We start from the raw sequence: 19,876 nt of genomic DNA on the forward strand, positions 1-19,876 counted from the left end.
GCCCTTTAGCTCAAACAAGTTCTAGGCTAAACAACTCTTTTGAAGACTTAAAAAGGGGAAAGTTATTTTATACCAAATAAGTTAACAATTTAGAGGGAAAAAAAAACCTTACAAATACCCACTATATGCACAGTGTGTGATTTAAGGAGACAAGTCACATCACCAAACTACAGAGTTTCAGTGTCCCTCTGAAAGCATTTACCAGTGATAAAACCATAAAAACCACACAGAACTGTATAATTTTCCTATTATCACCGATCTGTATTATGGGTTTTATAAAAAAGTACTGACAAGTGATTATTTCATGTCTCAGCTTCAACAAAAGTAGAGGGTACACATGAAAATTTCATTATATACATTTAATTCCCAGAGTCATTGTGTCAATACACAAATGCGCATCTGGACTTCTTAAACATTATTAAGGTATTTCTGGTAAAACACAAACTACACTTTAGCATTTTTGTCTGTAAGAAACACTCTGACATCACAACCAGCATAAATGAAGCCATATATTGTCTTACCTGATAAAAGTAATATAAGGAATACAGCAAAGAAGTCAGGATACTCTGCTAGCCCAGAGTAATTCATTTTGAAGTAGGTTCTGAAGAAATGACCAATCTGTTTTCCAAGAAGTTCATCAAAGGTACCACTCCAGGCTCTTGCTACACTTGATGTACCTTCATAAAATACATGCATGTTTAGGATGTACAATGGGATACAGTTACTTCTACTGAAAAAGAAATAAAACTAACCATGTTGCTACTTGCATTTAAAGAAGCAGAGCTTGTGTTAAAACAGTGATTTTGTTTTGCTGAGGAATTTTAACATTTTAGAGTTTTTCTACATAGTTAAATGGTAACATATTATTCTACAACTAAAATATACAAAGTTGTACTTTATTTATTCCCAAAATATTGCAGAAATTATTTCTGTATCATTTATACCTGATGTCATTCTGGAAGACACTTATTTCTAAAGTTACAATATGGTATATGTTAAACAATATAAAGCAATGTAAGAAAGCAGTTTAAAAAAGAACATGAAGGAAAGTTTGTCCACCTGCAAGTAAAGCAAAAAAAACACTCTCAAGATTTATGTTGCTAGTGTTAGTATTTAAGATTAATACTTTCCTCTGGTAAAGAATGCACGTGGCCACAGCTAAATGCAACCTTACTTTTACAACTCTCCTATCATGAAATACACTTCAATACAATGCTTGGGCATATTGATTTTGTAGTGATTTTGTCAACAGTCCTGTAGTTAGGTATACATATACAGTTAGGCATGCTTATACACAATATAATGGGCACTTGGAACACATACCTCTTGGAGAAAACGTTTTTGAATCAAAAAATGTCATCTCTGCTAAAGCACTGAAATAGTTATTTGAATATCTGCCACATAAGCATTGATTTTATTCAGACCTGGTCAACTTTGTATTTTATGGGATTACGAGATAGGACACTATTTAATTAGCATGAGGCTATAGGAACAAGTTAGTACTTAAACGTCATGATTTTCTTGAAGCGAGATACTATAGTGATGGGGTCCCTGTAAATGTCCTTGCTGTGTATATACAGAAAAAAAAATGTTTATTGCTTTTACTGAAATTATTCTTGCTGGCCAAAACCAGCAAAAGAAATTTATTCTTATGCATCATCACTGAATTGTCTGACACAATTTTCATACAAGGTATGCAGTTCTTGCTGCTGAAGACACGCTGTTTACAAAAGCATCTTGCAAAAAAAACTGTTTCCAATGGTGATGCACAGGAGGAAATAACCTAATCAAATTACTTTGGTTATTTCATCTCAGCAGATGTAAAAAGCAATAGTAGCTAAGTATAGAGACAGAAAAGAAAGACAGACTCAAATCTGTATCTTATATCTGCTGTCGCAGAAACCCTTGAGACCTGTGTTTGTTCTTAAGCTTACCTATAACATAGGATAAAATGAGGTTCCAACCAGTGATAAAAGCCCACAGTTCACCAACAGTTACGTAAGTATACAAATATGCAGAACCAGTCTTGGGAACACGAGCACCAAACTCAGCGTAGCAGAGACCTGCCATCACAGATGCCAGCGCAGCAATGAGGAAAGAAACAACGATGCTAGGTCCAGAATCCGATTTGGCTACTTCTCCAGCAAGGACATAAACGCCAGCACCAAGGGTACTTCCTACTCCCAGGGCTATAAGGTCCACCGTTGATAAGCATCGGCACAACTTGGAGTCCTCAAGACTTTCACCATTGACATTCTTCTTCCGCACCAGACACCGAACAAAGGACAAAGCTGGTCCACAGGGCAACATGGTGGATGTAGAGCTCTGAAATAAAAGAAATAATTAAGGTACGTAAAAGGTAGCATAGACACTGGTGAAAAACAATGAAAAACCATATTTGCATAAAGAACTTTAATCACACCTACTAATTAATATATTTACACTCTTCTGTGACATTAAATTAGCTGGCATGTGCTTTTAAATAATATCTCAAAGAGGCAGCATTAATGTGCAAGCTCTGCCTTTCTTTACCTATTTGTTTGAATTGTATTGTTGATGACTGAGAGTTTGGTAAGAATTAAGCGATACCATCTGCCATCTCCCCAAACTGATGTTCGTCTTTGCAGCTCATACCAAAAATGTCTATTCTCTGCTCATGATTTGTTAAGTGGAACCCTCCTGGGAACTGAGAATCTTTTTTCATTTAGACAAGATATTTTGCTGGTAGATTCCTCTCCAGTCTCTATCAGTTTCCTCAACCAGTAAAGGGCATTTCTACTCACAAGAGTTCAATCCTCTAACAGCAATGACTTTGCATCAAGATGGATAGCTCACTCAACAGTGTTTGATCCTAGAACAGAGTCAGAAGCAAGAAAACTGCCATCCTGATATGAGACTGCTTGAAAAAAAAATCCCCTTAGGTATGAAAAAGATATCTCTGTGCAGAAACATTTTCTCCCTATTCCTGTAATAGCTCCCCAAGTACACTCAGACATGCCATTTCTGTATTCAAAGAGCATTTAAAAAAAAAAAAAAAAAGCTCTCCACTCCCTTTCAAGGAAAGGGAATTTGATAAAGGATAGTGAATGAAATTGAACAGCTCTCGGCAGTGATGCTTAATGCCCATTAGAAAGGTGATAGCTGCCCCAGGACAGTGGAAGGAGGCAAGACAGGCAAGTTTCCAAAGCTCTGCTGCAATTAGGCAGTCCTTTCAGCCCGGCAGACTCCCAGAGACAAGTATCTGCCCACGGTATGTAGATTTCATCCACTGAGGAGATTTCACACATCAGCTTCAGAACTACAATGATGTGCACGTCAGCAGACAGAAGAGATCCATAAGCTCTTCCAAGGGGAATCAACATTGAACTGTTCAGGCAAAATCCCCTGCTGTAGCTCCTGAACTCTTCAGTAAAAGCAGCCTTTCTTCGGGCCTGAGGCACTCCACTCCTCCAAAGCCAGGTTTGTCTATCCTGGGTGGTATTGACAAGTATTCCCAAGGCCACTATGTCTTTTTCCAAAGCTACAGCAATCACTTAGGATGTGATATTAATATCCTCTTTAGGCTGTAGCCCATGGCAGCAATGCTCTTGTGACTTCATGCCCTTCACCTTAGCAATTCCACTGTTGCAGAAATGTGGCATTATTTTAAGGAATTATTTCCCCCATCCGCCAAATGACAGTTCATTTGGTATTTCATTAACAGGGAAAATACTCTGGCAGACATTGTTCTCAGAACACTAAAAAGTTTCCAAGACTTTTGTTATTCAAAGGGCATCTCAGATTGTTCTGCTCTTTGCAATTTGGGACAAGAAGTCCTGAAGGTTGTAAAGCCATCTATTGCAGTGGCCAGCTGGGTGATACTATGGTTTTCTTTGCTAAGAAGGAATCCTTGTGACAAAATAGGAGGTTTTTTTCTGCTTCTGCTTTCTCTGATTCTTGTGGAGAGGACAGGAGGCTGGTTCTTGCTAGCCACAAGCCAGTAAGATGAAACACCAGTTCTGACTCAAACTCACCCTTTCTTTAGCCTTTAAAAACTGGAGCACAACCAAAACCAACTTCAAGATACAAACTTTGTGTCTGTAGAGAAAAAAAAAAATAATCTCATACGCATGAGAAATGTGTCTTTTTAGGTATACCCATCCTAACATGGACTTGAACACACATCCTTTTACGACGAGCACTGCAATCCAGAACATCTTACTGTACTTACTATACTAGTTTCCTATACTTACTATGCAGATATGTATAATAATGTCTGAACACTGCTTCACAACTTCTGTTGCTGTGTACCAAGTGCAGCGTTGTACCTCAGACATGGCTCCCTTTCAGATTTGGCCAAGCCATCCCAAGACTCCGGTACTGATCACTTCATGCTTGGTAGGAAGGTGCAGCAGGAAGAACTGATGAGCTCGTGAGGGTATTTGGCCTCCACACAGGACCAAATGACATAGGTAAGTGGTGGCAAAGTGTCTTCAGAAATCACTGACAAGTGTAACCTTTTTCTGAGGTGTCCCTTGTAAGACAGATCCTTCAACACAGACCCACTGCAAGAGAACAACCTGGGCTCTGACTCAGTGCTGATGTGTGCTGACTCACAAGCATGGTTTATCCTAACACTGTGGCTGAGCACGTCTCACACTCAAAAACTAACCTAAAGAAACAAAGAAGGTAACAGCTGGGTGTACCTTTTGGTGGCAGCATTGTCCTAGATAAGCTTACACCGACTGCAACCACACACTTTAAAAGGGTCTTACTCCTGCACCGGCATGATTGGGCAAACCTCAGGGTTTCCTTTTCTGTTGAGCTTTGGGACAGAGAGCAACATGAAGCAGGGTAAGTGAACACGGGAAAAAATGCTCTCCCCTACTTTTTGACCAGCAGGTCTCAGTATTTTCCTAATTGCTCCTTTTTACTTCCTTCTTTCCCCGCTGCAGTCTAAGCCTGCCTCACCCCAGCAGACGGTTGTGGCCTCTGCTTCCTCTTCACCTCTGCTGCCATGAGTTCCATCAGCACTGGCCCGGGCCCCTGCTGAAGGTCCTGCACAGCTGATGAGCGCTGCCTCTTCTCTGAGCCTTCCTGGGGAGGCACACTTGACAGCTTGGGAAATGGGATTTGGGGTAATATATTGAGTAAGCAATCAAGAAGCAAGTGAGCTCTCCTAATGCTCTGCTGCTGACAAAGCTCACAGTGCTTCTGAGGCATCTCTGAGGCACCTCTTCTATGTTTCTTAGAGCAGACTTGCATACCTGCCTGCCTTTGAACAGCAGCATTAGGCATGTAGCCTGAAAGTGCAATCCGTCAGGGTGGGCTGAGTTGTTCATGCAGTTTAAGCAGAGCAAAGATTGAATCCTGAGCTTATACAGAGTTTAAGCATAGGGAATTAGTGATAAGAAACCAAAAAGGAAAATGCCCTTGCACTCACTAACAGTGTGCAGTTATTTCTAATGAAGGTGAGGAGCACACCCAACCTGTTGCTTCTGCCATGCTTTCAAACCTGTTCTAGGCTCCACTTCAGTGAAGTCTACTTTAGAGAGACATTTGTCACAAGCAAACACCCATGAAGTCCATTTGTCACTGACCTTGGCATGTTCCTTTGGCTGTGTACAACTGAGGTGGCAGCTCTCTGGCTCTGCATGCCCTGGGTCACTGCACTTCTGAAGTCACTTTTGGACTAAGTTTTTCTTTAGCTACAGATTACTCTATAACACGCAATATGCCTCCAACAGTCCTCCGAAAAACGGAGGCCCCAGTTCAACTGCCTTAGACTTGAGGACCAATGTTCAGCCCATATTCAAGCCTCCTCCTTCCTTGAACACATTCCTAGAAAGAATCGCAATGTCATCCACAGTTTTACCCCTTCCAACTGCATGCAACAAAGAGACAGGCAGGACAGGAGGACTTAATTTAGACAGGAAAGGAATTGGAGAGATCTATCTAACATAGGGGGGGAAAAACCCCAAAAGCTTCCATGACTGTCTAATGGGCAGTCATGGTATTTGTCAGAGTACTTGAATAAGCACAGGTATTTCCCCAATCCCTTTTGTTCTTTATTGTCTTGGGGCTTTTTTCTCTACAGTAGCTGCTGATAGACCCTTCTTAATTTCAGTCTTTCCTGGCCAGTTGTAAACTGGACAATTTACTGCTTGACCACCACACATCTGAATGATGAGTTCAGCTTTATCATTCATACCAGCATTTCCATTCAGATAGATATCAGCAACATTTAATGGTTGTCCATTATTAGCCCTCTTCTAGCAGGAAAAGTTTGGTGTCAAAAAACTTGTAACTACAAACACAATGCAAGGGACAAAGTCTCCATCTGCAAAGTTTGTATTCATCTTTAAAATTGCTTTGACTGCTTCACAGTCATGTAAAATCTACCATTTTTGCAAAGTATTTTCCATGTAAAAATGATCTAACAACCTCCTACCCCAAAACAAAAGACAAACAATAGGTGGGTATTGGAGCAAAGAAGTAACTTATATCATGTATTGCCACACTCTTTCATTAAAATAACATTTTAATTTAATTACGTGTAATAACTTAGTACACATCAAACCCAGCCTACAGGTGGGAAAACCCAAAGTTTTACTGCAGTTGCCATTCAGCTTTTCCTACAAAATTTTCTGTTAAAAGCTCTAATACAAAAGATATAAATCTCATATGGAAAGCAACTGTTATAATGCAATATAAAACCTCTGAAAGTTTTAATACTGTTATTGAGATGTATGTTTAAAGATTCCTGAAGCAAAAGTAACTTAAAGATATTTTACTTATAAACTATTTTGTTCGTCTAATATTATGTACTGTAATATACTACAAATTTTAGGTGTGGTAGTTTAACATTTTAAACAGCATACCAATTATGGAGAAAATACTTCAATAAGTCTGTAACATATTGAAAAGGGGAAAATATAAAAATATAATGATTAGATACAGATTAATTTAGAGTCTTTCTTCAGCCTCATTTTCCTGAAAAAAACTGTAAAAGTTTATATTTTATATTTTCCATCTGTAGAATTTATGAGAAAATTTCTGTTTGCTCTTAAGTACATTTAACCTTATTCAAAATTGCAGTATTGCATTGATTAGATCTAGTGCAATAATATATGAAAGTAAAAGAATTCAGAGATGAAGCAAAATGAGGTATAGTCTATGATTTTCCTGTGTGTACACACATGCACAGACAATACATGATTTTACTGCAAGTGTCCTAAAAGTTGATGTTGTGCCCAAGACTTTCACAAAACTCCTAATGCCTCATAATATTTTAAGTAGTGTACTTAAATAATACTTAAAGCCCTAAAATTGGAAAGCAGCACCTGTAACAGAAGTCTAATATGTATAAAACAGAAAAGGAAAGCTTTATCATCCAAAAGCTGAAACACCTTCCAGCAGTCTGGGAAGGAAAACATAAATTGCATCTTCTATATATTAACACTGTAATTTGCACTTTGTCAGAGACACAATAATGCTGTAATATAAACTAAATGTAATACCACATACCACAGCTCTTGCTACTCAAAAAGCACATATGTTAAAGGCAAAGTTTCCTAAAATAAGCTACGCTGCTTTCGGGTTGCCTCTTTCAGCAGTAAACTTCATTACAAACCTGATTCAGAGCAACTTCTGCTGGGCAGACTTCTGGTCCTCTTACCCAGTCCCAAACTTCTGCCGTCTTAATGGAAGAGTAATGACTGAAAGTGATTTTATTAAAATATTTGCTTTAAAAGCCAGCTGTAGGTGGTGTGAAAGCTCTCAGTGCTGAGGGGGTGGAGGCTCAGCAGCCCAGTGATTGGAGGGCTGCTAGCCGGCCAGTTATTTGCCCAGCCAAGGCAGGGGGGGAGACTCTTGCTGCTGTCCAGATAAATCGTATCCACTGTCTTCACAACACAAAATCCAACTGGAATAGCATTTTCTACATTTAAACACACCTATGTGCTTGCGTACAAAACGCACACTGTAGTGAGGGTACCCACCGCACATCCCCCATGGACTCCTTTTACATATCCTGAAGGAAAAGCAAAAATGTGGATGTCAAACTTGGTCTCCCACTGCGAAAATGAAGTTATCCCACTGCCCTTGTAAAAAATAAACTGGCTTTGAAGAATATTTAAGGATACTTTTTAATGCTTTGAAACCTGAATGCAATAGCGTAGCATGAAAACTGCTTTGGCTAAGTAAATTTCAGAAGAATATAAATAATTTGAAAAGTATTGCTGTGGCTAGAAACAACACAGAAGACAGTACATTTACAGAGTCTGGTTAGATAGAGCCCATTCTCTTGAACTGGGGAAGATGCAGCATATACCTGTTCTCCTTTATGTGGCTTGAAATGTAAGAATGCTGAAGACTGGAATTAGAACAGTTCAAATATTCCTGTGACACAACCAATAACTAACCCTTAGTTTCTTAAAAATTAGCTTCCAGAATAAACCAAACCTCAATGGATAATGTACAGCTGTATTTTTCATTACTTCCAATGGCAGACAACCCCATCCCAAACATGTAGTAGCATTTCCAGTCAATATTATTCACAGCATATTGTTTCCCTTAAAACACTTGTGTTTAAATATCTCTCTTTTTGTTCAGAGAACACTGAAAATACGAGCCTTGCAGAGAAAAGCCCTATGCTTCTCATCATTAAAAAGTCTTTCCTAAGACAATATGGAGGAAAACACATGTAGTGTGGCAGCCCCCTGCAACTTGCTCTCAGCTTTTAGTTTTCCCCAAGTCTAAAATCTGCCAGTGCTGCAGGAGCACAGAAGGCTCCTCTTCCTTCCCTCATGAAAAGTCCTGCTTCCTGCAGCCATGCACAAACTACAAACACAACCTTCCCTCAGCTCTCCCGGATCCAAGGAGAAATGCCTCCAAGAAGAGTGTGCTCCACAGGGGTGGGCCATATTTCAAGACCAGGAGTCCAGATGTCATTTCTTACATTCTCCAAGGCTGTTTTTTTCTTAAAGTGCAAAAAGGTGTGAAGAGAAAAGATCTTGTTCATTGAAGCTCTAATGATAACAATACTCGTTCTTCCCCTCGTGCTGACCTCATGGTTGTTAAATACAAACTTTCTCTCTTTCACAGTTAATACCTGGTCAAAAGACAGAAACAAGAAGCTATGCTAGAGGTGCAAGCTGCTAAACAGGTTAGGTTTCTTGTGTGGAAATATATGGAGATTACTTTTAAGGAGCACCGCTCTCAACCATGACAATATCTAGGCATTTTTTTTCCAAACCATCTATCTCTAGCAAGTCTATGAATGACTTGACAATTATTCGTGTGGATTTTAGTTGACATCCTCAAGACCAGTTCTGAATCATTTCCAACCACATAGATCCACTAGGAATTGTTGTTAATGCATAAATTAAGGGATTTATTGCTTAATCATGGAAAACATCCCTTCCACTTTAAAAAAAAAAGTAGAAGATGTAATTGCTTCATAATCTGCTGAATACAGAGACTCCATTTCTACTTGACTTCTAAGAGTTATCCTTCCTCAGGCATACCTTCCCACAGTATAAGGGCAGGATACCCCCACAGAAAAGCTGAGTGTGAGGCTAGCCTGGCATTGGTGTTCTACTTCAATCGCTTTCCGGTAGACTCCTTCCAGGTTAATGATGATGCACTGTACTGGGCTGATCTATTCATTTCTGTCACTCCTGGAGCTGGAACTACTTTCTGGGGTATCGCCATATGTAAATAATTCTGAAGTGGCTTTATTATTAATAAAAGAAAGTTCAGCAGGTCAAAGAAAAAAAAAAAAACCCAACCAAAACCAACAAAACAAAATCAACCCCCCGCCCCCCCAAAAAAACAAACAAAAAAGCAAACCTTGACAGCTACTGTCAACTACTTTCTAAATATGGTCATAAAACTGAAGACTATACAGGCCATATAGATGTGGTTGTAACAGGGGCATGTGCCCAAATTTAAACAGCGGAATTAGAATTCTGTATTTCCAATAAGGTAGAACAAGCTTAAGAAAGTAGTTTAATTTCAAATTTGCATTTCTGTAAACATATTAATTCCCTACAATCATATTTCTTCCTATAGCATCTATAAAATACATATAAAATATTTTATGGACATTTTCTATATATGCATGGTTTGCATTTGTATGTACACACATTTCAAAACCTTTTGCACTGTGCAGATTTAACACAGAGCCAGCCAGGACACGTTATACTCACAACAAGAGCAAGACAAACAATTCTTGATATTAAATACACAAACCTGGTCAGACTGAAGCCAACAGCAAAATTCCAAATTATATCATAGAGGTCAGGATTTGATTCAAAATGAAGACTTTGAATTAGGAAACAGGGAGAAGTAGACAGTAATGACAGAATGGGCTAACCCTTCCTCTCCCAACAATACACAATCACCACACCACAAGGATTGTTCACACTTTTGCACAATAAATATTTTAGGGGTGTCACCTTTTTTTCTGGATCTTTTTTCACTACCCACTGCAATCCCTAGCACTCTTTCAAGTTAGTCACTGTACAATTAAGAAGAAAAAAAACACCACTCATTATTTCACAGCAGAGCACCATCGTTACATCTTACATGGATTGACTCCCCAAACAGAACAGAAATATAACCATGCCCATTATTTCTCTGGTTTAAGTTTGTCTGCAAGTGCCATAACTTATATTGCAGTCACCATATTTAACTACTTTATCTAATATACAACATAAAACAATCCAGTGAGTGTACCATAAGGTTTCTAGAATTTGCAAAAATCCAATTCCAGTACATCTCACTGAAAACTGGAAAATGAGCAGTTATTTACTCATCCATGTAACCGGAGCATCTCCAAAACTTTCTTTGGTACCATTTCTAACTTTGAGGCACCAGCTCCTCTGGGATTGCCTCTTCAGAAGTGGATCTTCCTTTTATGGAAAATGCCAGAAACAAGATTATAGTAAGCCAGATTTAGTATTTACAGGATCCCTCTTTGCTTTCTGCCTCTCTTCATTTCTAACCTTGACCTTATTATGGTACAGATTTGTTACAGACACTAAAAGTTCAAATCCTTCAGGGGCTGTATAAATCAGTTCAAAATCTCATCCTCATTCTTTAAATTAACAGTAGAAACTCTACTGACATCCATGGGGCTGGAAAGTCACTTGCAAGTGCACTTTCTGGTTCCTTCGGACCTAACACCTGGCTGTGATAACAATTCATCCCTGGTAACACCAGTAAATTTATGGATCATTACAAAGACAGATAGGAGCTGCGCTGCTGCGGTTTGTTTGATTTTCTAAAACTTAATTCTGGGAACAGGAGCACACAGCAGCTATAAACCTGGAATGGTCCCTGGCTCCTGGCCAAGAGGCAGGGAGTACGCTGGCTGGTGAAATAAAATAGCTTGCATCTGTCCCACCTAGATCTACAGCACCGTGGGGTAGATCAGTATGTCACCACTATGGACTGTTTGGTTCAGAGGCCCTATGGACACTCAGTTTTGTGTGTGTTTTTAGTCATGCATACTCAAAACTACAAGAAGACCATATTGCTACCCAGCGGAGTGGCATTTTGTAGATTCAGCTGAAAGGTGTAGTTGTGTGCCTCAGGGTGTGTGACACAGCAACAGCAGAGAGGTGTTCATGAAGGTATGGGGTCTGGTGGGGTACCAGTGATGGATGCCAGATCTGAGGCGCTTTGGACAAGACTGAGCATAAAGAGTGCTGTCTGGAGGCAGCCACCTGCAATAGCAATCTCCGAGAAAATTCTTGTTTCTCTCCAGAAAGGTGCTGTGATACATCCACTCTGTGTAGTCCACTTTTGCTATTGCAAACAGTTTGTTTCCAGTTACAAATACAACTGTGTTTTGACCAACAACATTACTTTATAGCTTAGTTTCTGGCTTTAGAGACTTCTGCTTCTTAGCAACTACATCACACTTGGATTAATCTGAAGTGGCTCATCCAACATTTCTCTGACTCGGATACTCCAAGGACTTTTGCAGCACATTCTTTCCATAAAGAAGTTGATCAGAAATTATCTTCTTGCCATGAAACAGCTGACCACAGTAGAGGGAATGAACTAAAAGAGAAAACTATTTTATTTATTTTCTTTTCCTATGGAAGGCTAATGTAAGACTTTATTTTATAGTGTCAAAAGAGTATGAACATACTTTCAAAGAGTTATGCGGAAATTCATGCTCAGGGAATTTTAAACTAAAAAAAAAAAAAAATCCCCATTAATTTGTGAAACTCTTGCACAGACTGAAGCAAAATACTGCAGAAGCCCAAATGACAAACTGATTAAAAGCTGCTCTACTGTTGACTCTGGCTTGTCTCACAGATACTGTCTCGCAGCTATGGGCCAAAAAGCTGTGGAGTTTTACATAACTAGAGGTGCTAACTTTGCAAAAGCATATCCATGTGCTTGCCCATATAACTTACTCATACCACACAGAAGTTAAACATGAACAAAAGTGTTTGCAGGACTGGGGCCTTAGTGAACCATTGCAGTCCCTCAATGGTGCTCTGCACAGTGCGTGCTGCTTTGCCTTGGAAGTCAGGACTTTGCAGCCAACTGTAACAAACATAACTTTTGACATGCACAAGAAAAGAACCACAACATGGTTTGTATGGTTTGTGCAGCTCTGATGAGATTTGAGAAGATGTACTAGTATTCATAAAAGGATTCATCAAGTGCCAGCAAGAATCTTTTCTATGTCAAGATAAATAAAGTAATTAGCATTTTAGTGGTTCTGAGAATAAAAATCCAGATTACAACAAAAAAATAAAATTAGTGCAATCTATGTCCTAATCTACATAAGATGATCACAAACATCTTAAGAGAGAAAAAGAATCTTTATAAAGCTCAACAGTAATGTAGGCTATCTGTATAATGTTACAACAGGATCATTTCTGAAGAGAATAAATTACAATTCAACACTTTTTAAAGGGCTTCCTACTTATAAAATATAACTATGTTTATTTTAGATTGCTTCTCATGGTTTAAGCAGATTAGTGAAACTAGTTCCTACAGAATGTTCTACAGATTAAAATAAAATTACCACTTACCAATTCTTTCAACTTTTCTTTAATAAATCTCTTTCACTTTGTACTCAGGAAGAAAAATACCTCAAATCCTGACCTTCTGTAAGAGAAATGTAATACATTCTACTGAAAATAATCATACACTATTAGACCAATACAGGCATGAAGAATAAATCTGCAAACCTGCATTTCATATGTAACAAGAAGAAGGGTTACATTGGCACAAAGTCCTACTAGTTATTTTGACCCAGGAATGAGTCATTTAACCTAATATTAAGCATGTCCCAAGCAGCTACTAGCTATCATTTGTTGAATTCCAAATATTCCCAAGGGTCTAAAGAAAATGTTTGTAGTGCTGACTCACAGTACTGTCCCCAAGTCTAAAATCAGAGTTTTGGAGAAGCCTTGGAGAAGGAAAGTAACTATTTAATGCCATACTGTCTAGAAAAAAAAATCCACATATTTTTTTGGCCCAAATCCACACCTTGATTACAGGATAAATATAAATAGGAAATTTAGATAGGAAATTTTGTAATGCATACAAAGAAGAGCCAAGAAAATCAAAGTTAAAACTAACACTTGATCTGTAATTGAAAATAAAGTGCTATGCCATGCCTTGCCAAGATGGAAATGAAGTGGTCTCGCATCTCCCCAGAGATCTGGGAAAGGAGCATCAGATGCGGCTCCACACTGCGGCTTGGGAAGGAGTATGAGGAAGGCACCACAGGCCAGTTGAGGCGTGAGCGCACGTCTTCATCAGGGGCATGAAGTTACAAATGGTCTTTCAATAAAAGTGAGGAGGAAGATCTACCAGAAAACAAATTATTAAAACATTGTGCATTTTTTGAGATGTAAGCTATTGGATAACATCTTATTCAGCTTTTCCATAAGGCTGATGGAACTCACAACATTTCAAACTAAAGCAAACTTTAAAAAAAGTATTCCACTTCTGACAACAGTCCATGTTTGAGCCAGATGTGTGATAACATAATACTGAACATATATTTTTTCTTCTAATGGCAACTTAGGTAGGTAATTAGACACATTTCATAGCAATTATCCTAGCCTATGTAAATACAACTGACATTTTACAATAGTACTTAAATCTCAAAACCTTTAAATAAAACAACTTACCAAGCTTTTTACCCAAATAATGGGGCTCTGAGTTATTTATTATTAAAAGTTATATCATTATTTACAAAGATAGTACTTTTTTAGTTGTTTTGGATGTGTTTTCTTTATAGTTTTTTAAGGTTGCCTTGTTCTAGTTATCACTTTCTTCATTGCCTGAATTGACCAACTGAAAATTTATTTTCCAGTCCTATAATATAGGACTGTCATGCTTCAACTTACTCTTTTACCACCAGCCAAATAATCTCCTTTCTCAGTTTACTTGGATTTTTTATTGTTGCAGGAATATTTGTGAGGGTGTTTGATTTTTTTGGTTTTGTTTGTCTTTAAAAATCTTTCAGTTGGAAAGGCTAAAAGTGTTCTTTTTTCCTGTATCAAAAAAAGAGAAATCTTTCCAGTTACCATCTTTAATAAACATTCAGCTTTCCTATTAAAACCAATTTTGTTCAGAAAATTTCTATTAACTCCATTTCTACTTCCTTCCTGAGGTGTGTCATTAAGAATCATTTTCCATGCCAGAAAATGCCTGCAAAAATAATATGAAGGTTGCTGTTTTTATTTACTCTTTTTTAGGCTGTTTTTAATCAGTAACAGGGCTTTACCTCTCACCCCATGGTTACTAAGTTTCCATGACAGCCTCTTGTGTAAGACATAAGCAAAAGCCTCCTACAAGCTAACATCAGATCAATTCCATCTATTCTGTCCTCTTCAAAACCAGACCAAGTAAAAAAAATAACCCCCTGACAAACTAGTAGAGAAGTATTTACAAATACAATCACGGAATATTTTTTTTTCTGTGCTAATAGGAAGATACGAGCAATGACTTCAGGATAAAAATTAAATCCCAACCCTTCCACTGCTGAAAATTGTATTGCTCTGCACAAAAGCTGATGATTCTCTAAAAGGGACTGAGGCACTGATTTTGAAGGAGAAATCATGAGAGCCCTTTCACATGCCTAAACTCCTGAGATGGCTTCTAAAATTTCCATAAAGTCTACATATTTTTTTAATGTCTTTGGCTCTGTGGTCCTGTGTGCTTCCACAGGGGAGCCACAAAGGGAACAGCTCAACAGGCCAAAAAGTAGCCTAATTTCATGGTGCAAGAATGAAAATTAAGCAAAGAACTAATGATTCACCTCATTTTTTTCCTCCCTTCCCAGGCTTAGCTGGCTGGTTTGATGGCAGAAGTGGTATCAGCTTCAGGGGTTCCTGGTCCCCTGAGGTTGCCCAGTCCCATCCCTAGGTCACAGCACCTCTCAGCTCATTTGACCAATGTACCATACACTAATGGGCTCCAGTGGGTCTTTTTGTTTAAAAAAACGGAGCAATTAGTTTTCTGTATCAATTTATTGAAAATTGTTTAAAATAACTCAATTTTATATAAAAAAGTGGACTTTTCCCCCTTTTTTATGGGGGTCAAGGAAGAAAGAACAGAGACTAGAGGAGAGAGAAAGGATGAATGTATCTAATTTAAGACTAAAAGAAATCATGGATGATACTGGAAGTATCTTTGCTTACAAAAGTATCATGGAGCAAGGGAAGGGAAGGAATTCCTACTACACATCTTACTTGTTTCTATATGAATTTTAACGGCACATGGAAAAGACGCCATCTTAAAGGCATTACAGAAAAAAAAAGAACTAGGTCATCTAATCAAGGTGCCACAACTTTCTCAGCATGGAATATCTAAAATTAAGTACGTATTAATTATCTGCCAATCATAACAGTTTTTAAAAGCCAAGTTTGCTTTCCCTTGCTTACAGAAATCCAAGAACTAGATTCACATATTGTTTATATTCCATATTTCATTTATCTTAAGTCAAAGGCAGTAAGAATTGATTTAAGAGATTCTTACATACAGGTTTTGACGAATCTCCTTTGCAACCAAATATTGCTCTGAAATAATGGCAAAGTATTTAAAGTAGGATCCATCACTGGATATGTACTGGACTTTAAATATTAAATCAGAGAAGTATTTTGCTTCCATTCTGTGTGAAAACGGAACTGTGATGTGCCCAACACCACTGGCAGACATCACTCACACCAGACAGAACCAGTGCACTAAGTGCACTGATTTATTTTTGGCTTATATATCAGAACAATACAAAACAACATAAACAGCAATAGTTATTTCACACAGTGTAAATAAGCTTCATCTGCAAGCCTTAATCCCAGAAGCATTAAACAGCATTCCGTGTTCTGAAGTTAGTGGTGTTAAGAGCACCCCCCCATTCCTTAGGAGTACTTTCTGCACCCTGCAAAATCAAATGCCACTTCCTTCAAATATGAAATCCCCAAAATAAGTCACTGCAAAGTCACTATAGCAACCCTGTTACACAGCATTACCCTTTGACATTAAATGTAGACACTCCAGCCAGACATTCTGAATACGCACTATCCATGTCAAGATCATATAAATCCTAACATCTAACATTATTTATAATTGAGGCAACTAATGCCAGAGAGTTCCCTTTTCATTTTGGGCTTCAAATAGCATCACTGCATATAATGCATCAGGAACAGTGCTTGAAGAACATTATAACATACAACTGGGTAATTTTCTGAAAAGCTTTTTAATTGTCTCAGTATTTTTTAAGCAAGTCAATAAACAGCTTGACTGCGTGTAACATCTCATGGGTAAAACATGACCAAGACTTCCAAACACAGCAAAACCCAACACTGACCTCGCTAGTTACACATTGGGATCTTAATCACAGATTTCCAAGTGGCTGAGCAACAGCTATGGGAAGTGACCCTATGTTAGCCTAACCATGTGCTGCAGCTTTCCAGAGAGCTTACAATTGCATGGGCTGAAGTGCTCCATTTTGTCATGCAATAGAGCACTGCAGATAGCAAGGCTCTGTTCAGCATCTTCTGAAGACACATAGAAAACCCTTTGTGAACGTCTCTTAAGAAAGAAGTATTCTTTTCTATCTTCATCAAATCACAGTTATGCATGACAGTTGCCTAACCATGACAAAGGCTACTGCTTCGCAGATCTGTGCAGATCTGTCTTAATGCATAAAGCTTGAAACATTGGCAAGTCTGCTCGAAGAAACCAGGTATCTCTTGGTATAAATCCAGAACGAGTTTAGCAATAGCAGGAGAGTCATTTCTGCAGAGTATATAAAAACATGTAAGACAGCACAAGCATAGGTTCATAAAGTGATGAATATTCTGAAAATAAGAAATGACATATGGAATAATACGAGCATCCCAGACAAAACCCAACTTGTGTGTGTGCACGTGTGTATCTGTACTCCCAGCCAGACAGCATGATGGTTCTTTACTTCCAACTTAATCTTCAATATAAATTGTCTGGAAGGTATTGGAAAAGCTAGCAGCTTAGCAGTTCAGCAGTTTTTCCAGGAGGCTGTTCTGCTTGTAAAAATCAAAAGTCATTTGAGCATTAAATTGCATTTATTGTACCTATGAAGCTACTTCACTGGCTACCAAATGGCACAGAGGAACAAACCACATAAACTTTGCTTGCAGTAAAATACTTGCAGTACCAACCAATGCACTAGTTATAATAAATTACTCACAAATGTGTTTTCAGGATAATTTGGATCCCATAGCAACTGGAAAGTTATTGGGACAGCCCATCACTTCCCCCACATGAAGATCAGGTGAAATCCAGTTTTCCAGTTTCACTCTGTTGTGGCAACAGAAAGCTCCATAAATTTATAACTTTTTATTCTATTTTCAGTGAATACAGAACATCTCAATAAACATTTTATACCACTTCCTCCCCTTAGTAATTTTCTTCCCTTGCCACATCCAATGATCCTGAATGGCATGACCAACTTCTGACTGAGAAGGTCAGGGTGTGTCACACAGGTAATTATGAATTCTCTCAAACATCATCCTCTGATATGTTTTGAACATTAGCAACACAGAACATCAAGCACATTGAGTTACCAAATTATATCATATTTGCTCTTCAACTACATGTTCAGGTCTTTCTTCTTTTTTATCATCCACTTATTTCAGTGAAACAAGATACTTCTCCCCATAACTGTTCCTAAATCAACTGCTTTTTCTAAATCTATACAAAAATTAGCCTCGTCTCCAGCCATGCCGTGAATAAGTTGTGGAGAAAATCCTATAAAACACTAGATCCTAATACAGCCAATTCTATTTGCTTAAAAAAACCCACCCCAAATGCACAAGCCAGGCCCGCAAAAGTCCAGACACTGCAAATAACTAGACTAGTTATCACCAAAGAGATATCCTTCCACACATTGTGTGTGTATGCGGGTTTGTGTATGTGTGAGTGCAAATTACAGTATTTCTTGGATTGCTTCTCAGTGCCTCCTATGCAAAATGTTAGCTTATTTCTGGGTGGCCCAGCCTTCATTGTTATTACGGCTGGATCACAATTTTAGAATAAAACAGTCCTCCTCCCTCACTTTCTCATGAGCTCTAGAGGCAATGGCAACTTGAGTTCCAGCTGCCTGCCTGTGCGGAGGCAGGATCTGGCCACAAACAATTCATTACTTGTCCCAGGAGAAAAAGATGGCCAGGACAGATTCACTATCTCAAGGGCCAAACCCAGAAAACAGGTTGCTAGTTGAAATGCAGTGTTCCGGGGTAAACTCATGGGAAATTACAGGGAGGAAAGATATCTCATTTTACCAAATGCTTGAAAAAGGCTTCTGATATCTGATACCTTCTTGTTTAAGAGAGTAAGTAGAATACACACAGCCCCTTTTTTGTAAAATATTGAGTGGCAAAATGGCATAGAAATGACTTCTAATTCTGAAATGCCATCACTTCCCTTACTAGTACTAGATGGAATATTTCACCAACTTACTGATTTTTATTGACTCTGATTAATAGGTTAGTACCATTTGTAAATGATATATGTCTTCATAATGCAAGAAAATTTTGGCACAAAGAGTAATTACACATTCCTCATAGAAACACTATTAAAACATGAAGCTTTAATTCTTCTACACTAGCAACAGATACTCATATAATGAATTTTGTTACATAAAATTAAGACAAATGGTGTAAAATCCTGCATGCCTAATCTAAAAAAAAATCTTAGCTAGTTTAAATGATAATCAGCTTGTCAGCAAGTGTATCTTGGCTACGATCTTTTTTCACCTACGTGTTGCTTTGCTGGCCTTCAGAAAATACCACTTTGGCATACAGTTGTCAAACTACTGGTCCTTTATTCCTGTCCCTAGAAATGCAGCGAGCAGCGCACATGCATTTCTCATGCAGAATGCCAGTTTCCAGCAGCTGAACGGGCTAAAGCAGAACGAAATGTTCCTTGTGCTCAAACTCCCATAGCTTCCAGCTACTTTCATTTCCCTTTAATCTTGACCTTTTTTTCACGTTTCACATATATACTAAGTTAAAATTTTCTTTCTTTTCTGCCTTCTTAAATTATCATATGCAAAGAACAGAGTTTCATCTTAAAACCTTTTATGGACCCACTAGAGTGGCCTGGATGTCTTTTTATCCAAATATCCTTCCCTTTAACTATAGCCTCTCATGAAAACATAGCTCTTCTAGCACTGAAATATTATGCATATCCATCTAAATATTAAGCTTGTTTTTCAGAATTAGTGTGCAAACAGTATCACATGCCAATAGTAACTTTCAAACACATTATCAGTTGGCGCCAGAGTCCATCTTGTAACATGAAAAGTGAATGGGATGCATTGTGAGTAATATGAGACCCAGACAAATGTCACTGTATTTTTGCAATATGTGAT

General features: G+C 38.2%; 1 protein-coding gene across 6 annotated transcripts in view; it reads right to left on the reverse strand.

Annotated features, from left to right (window-relative positions):
* The window catches only part of SLC7A2 (solute carrier family 7 member 2), a 66,948-nt gene that overhangs the window by 19,839 nt on the left and 27,233 nt on the right, over positions 1 to 19,876 (reverse strand). For 5 of the 6 annotated variants that reach the window (XR_011325769.1, XM_069789192.1, XM_069789176.1 and 2 more), the window contains exons 2-3: positions 1,935 to 2,325; positions 522 to 677 (exon numbers count right to left, since the gene is read on the reverse strand). Coding sequence is in view for 5 of the 6 variants with exons in the window: in XM_069789192.1 (XP_069645293.1) it covers positions 522 to 677; positions 1,935 to 2,310 (532 nt within the window). In the remaining variant the exon portion in view is untranslated. Of the gene's footprint in view, positions 1 to 521; positions 678 to 1,934; positions 2,326 to 7,612; positions 7,744 to 19,876 lie in introns of those variants that run through there. The other variant, XM_009922400.2, reaches the window with a different exon arrangement.

The sequence above is a fragment of the Haliaeetus albicilla genome, chromosome 1 (genome assembly GCF_947461875.1).
Source record: "Haliaeetus albicilla chromosome 1, bHalAlb1.1, whole genome shotgun sequence".
Classification (NCBI taxonomy): domain Eukaryota; kingdom Metazoa; phylum Chordata; class Aves; order Accipitriformes; family Accipitridae; genus Haliaeetus; species Haliaeetus albicilla.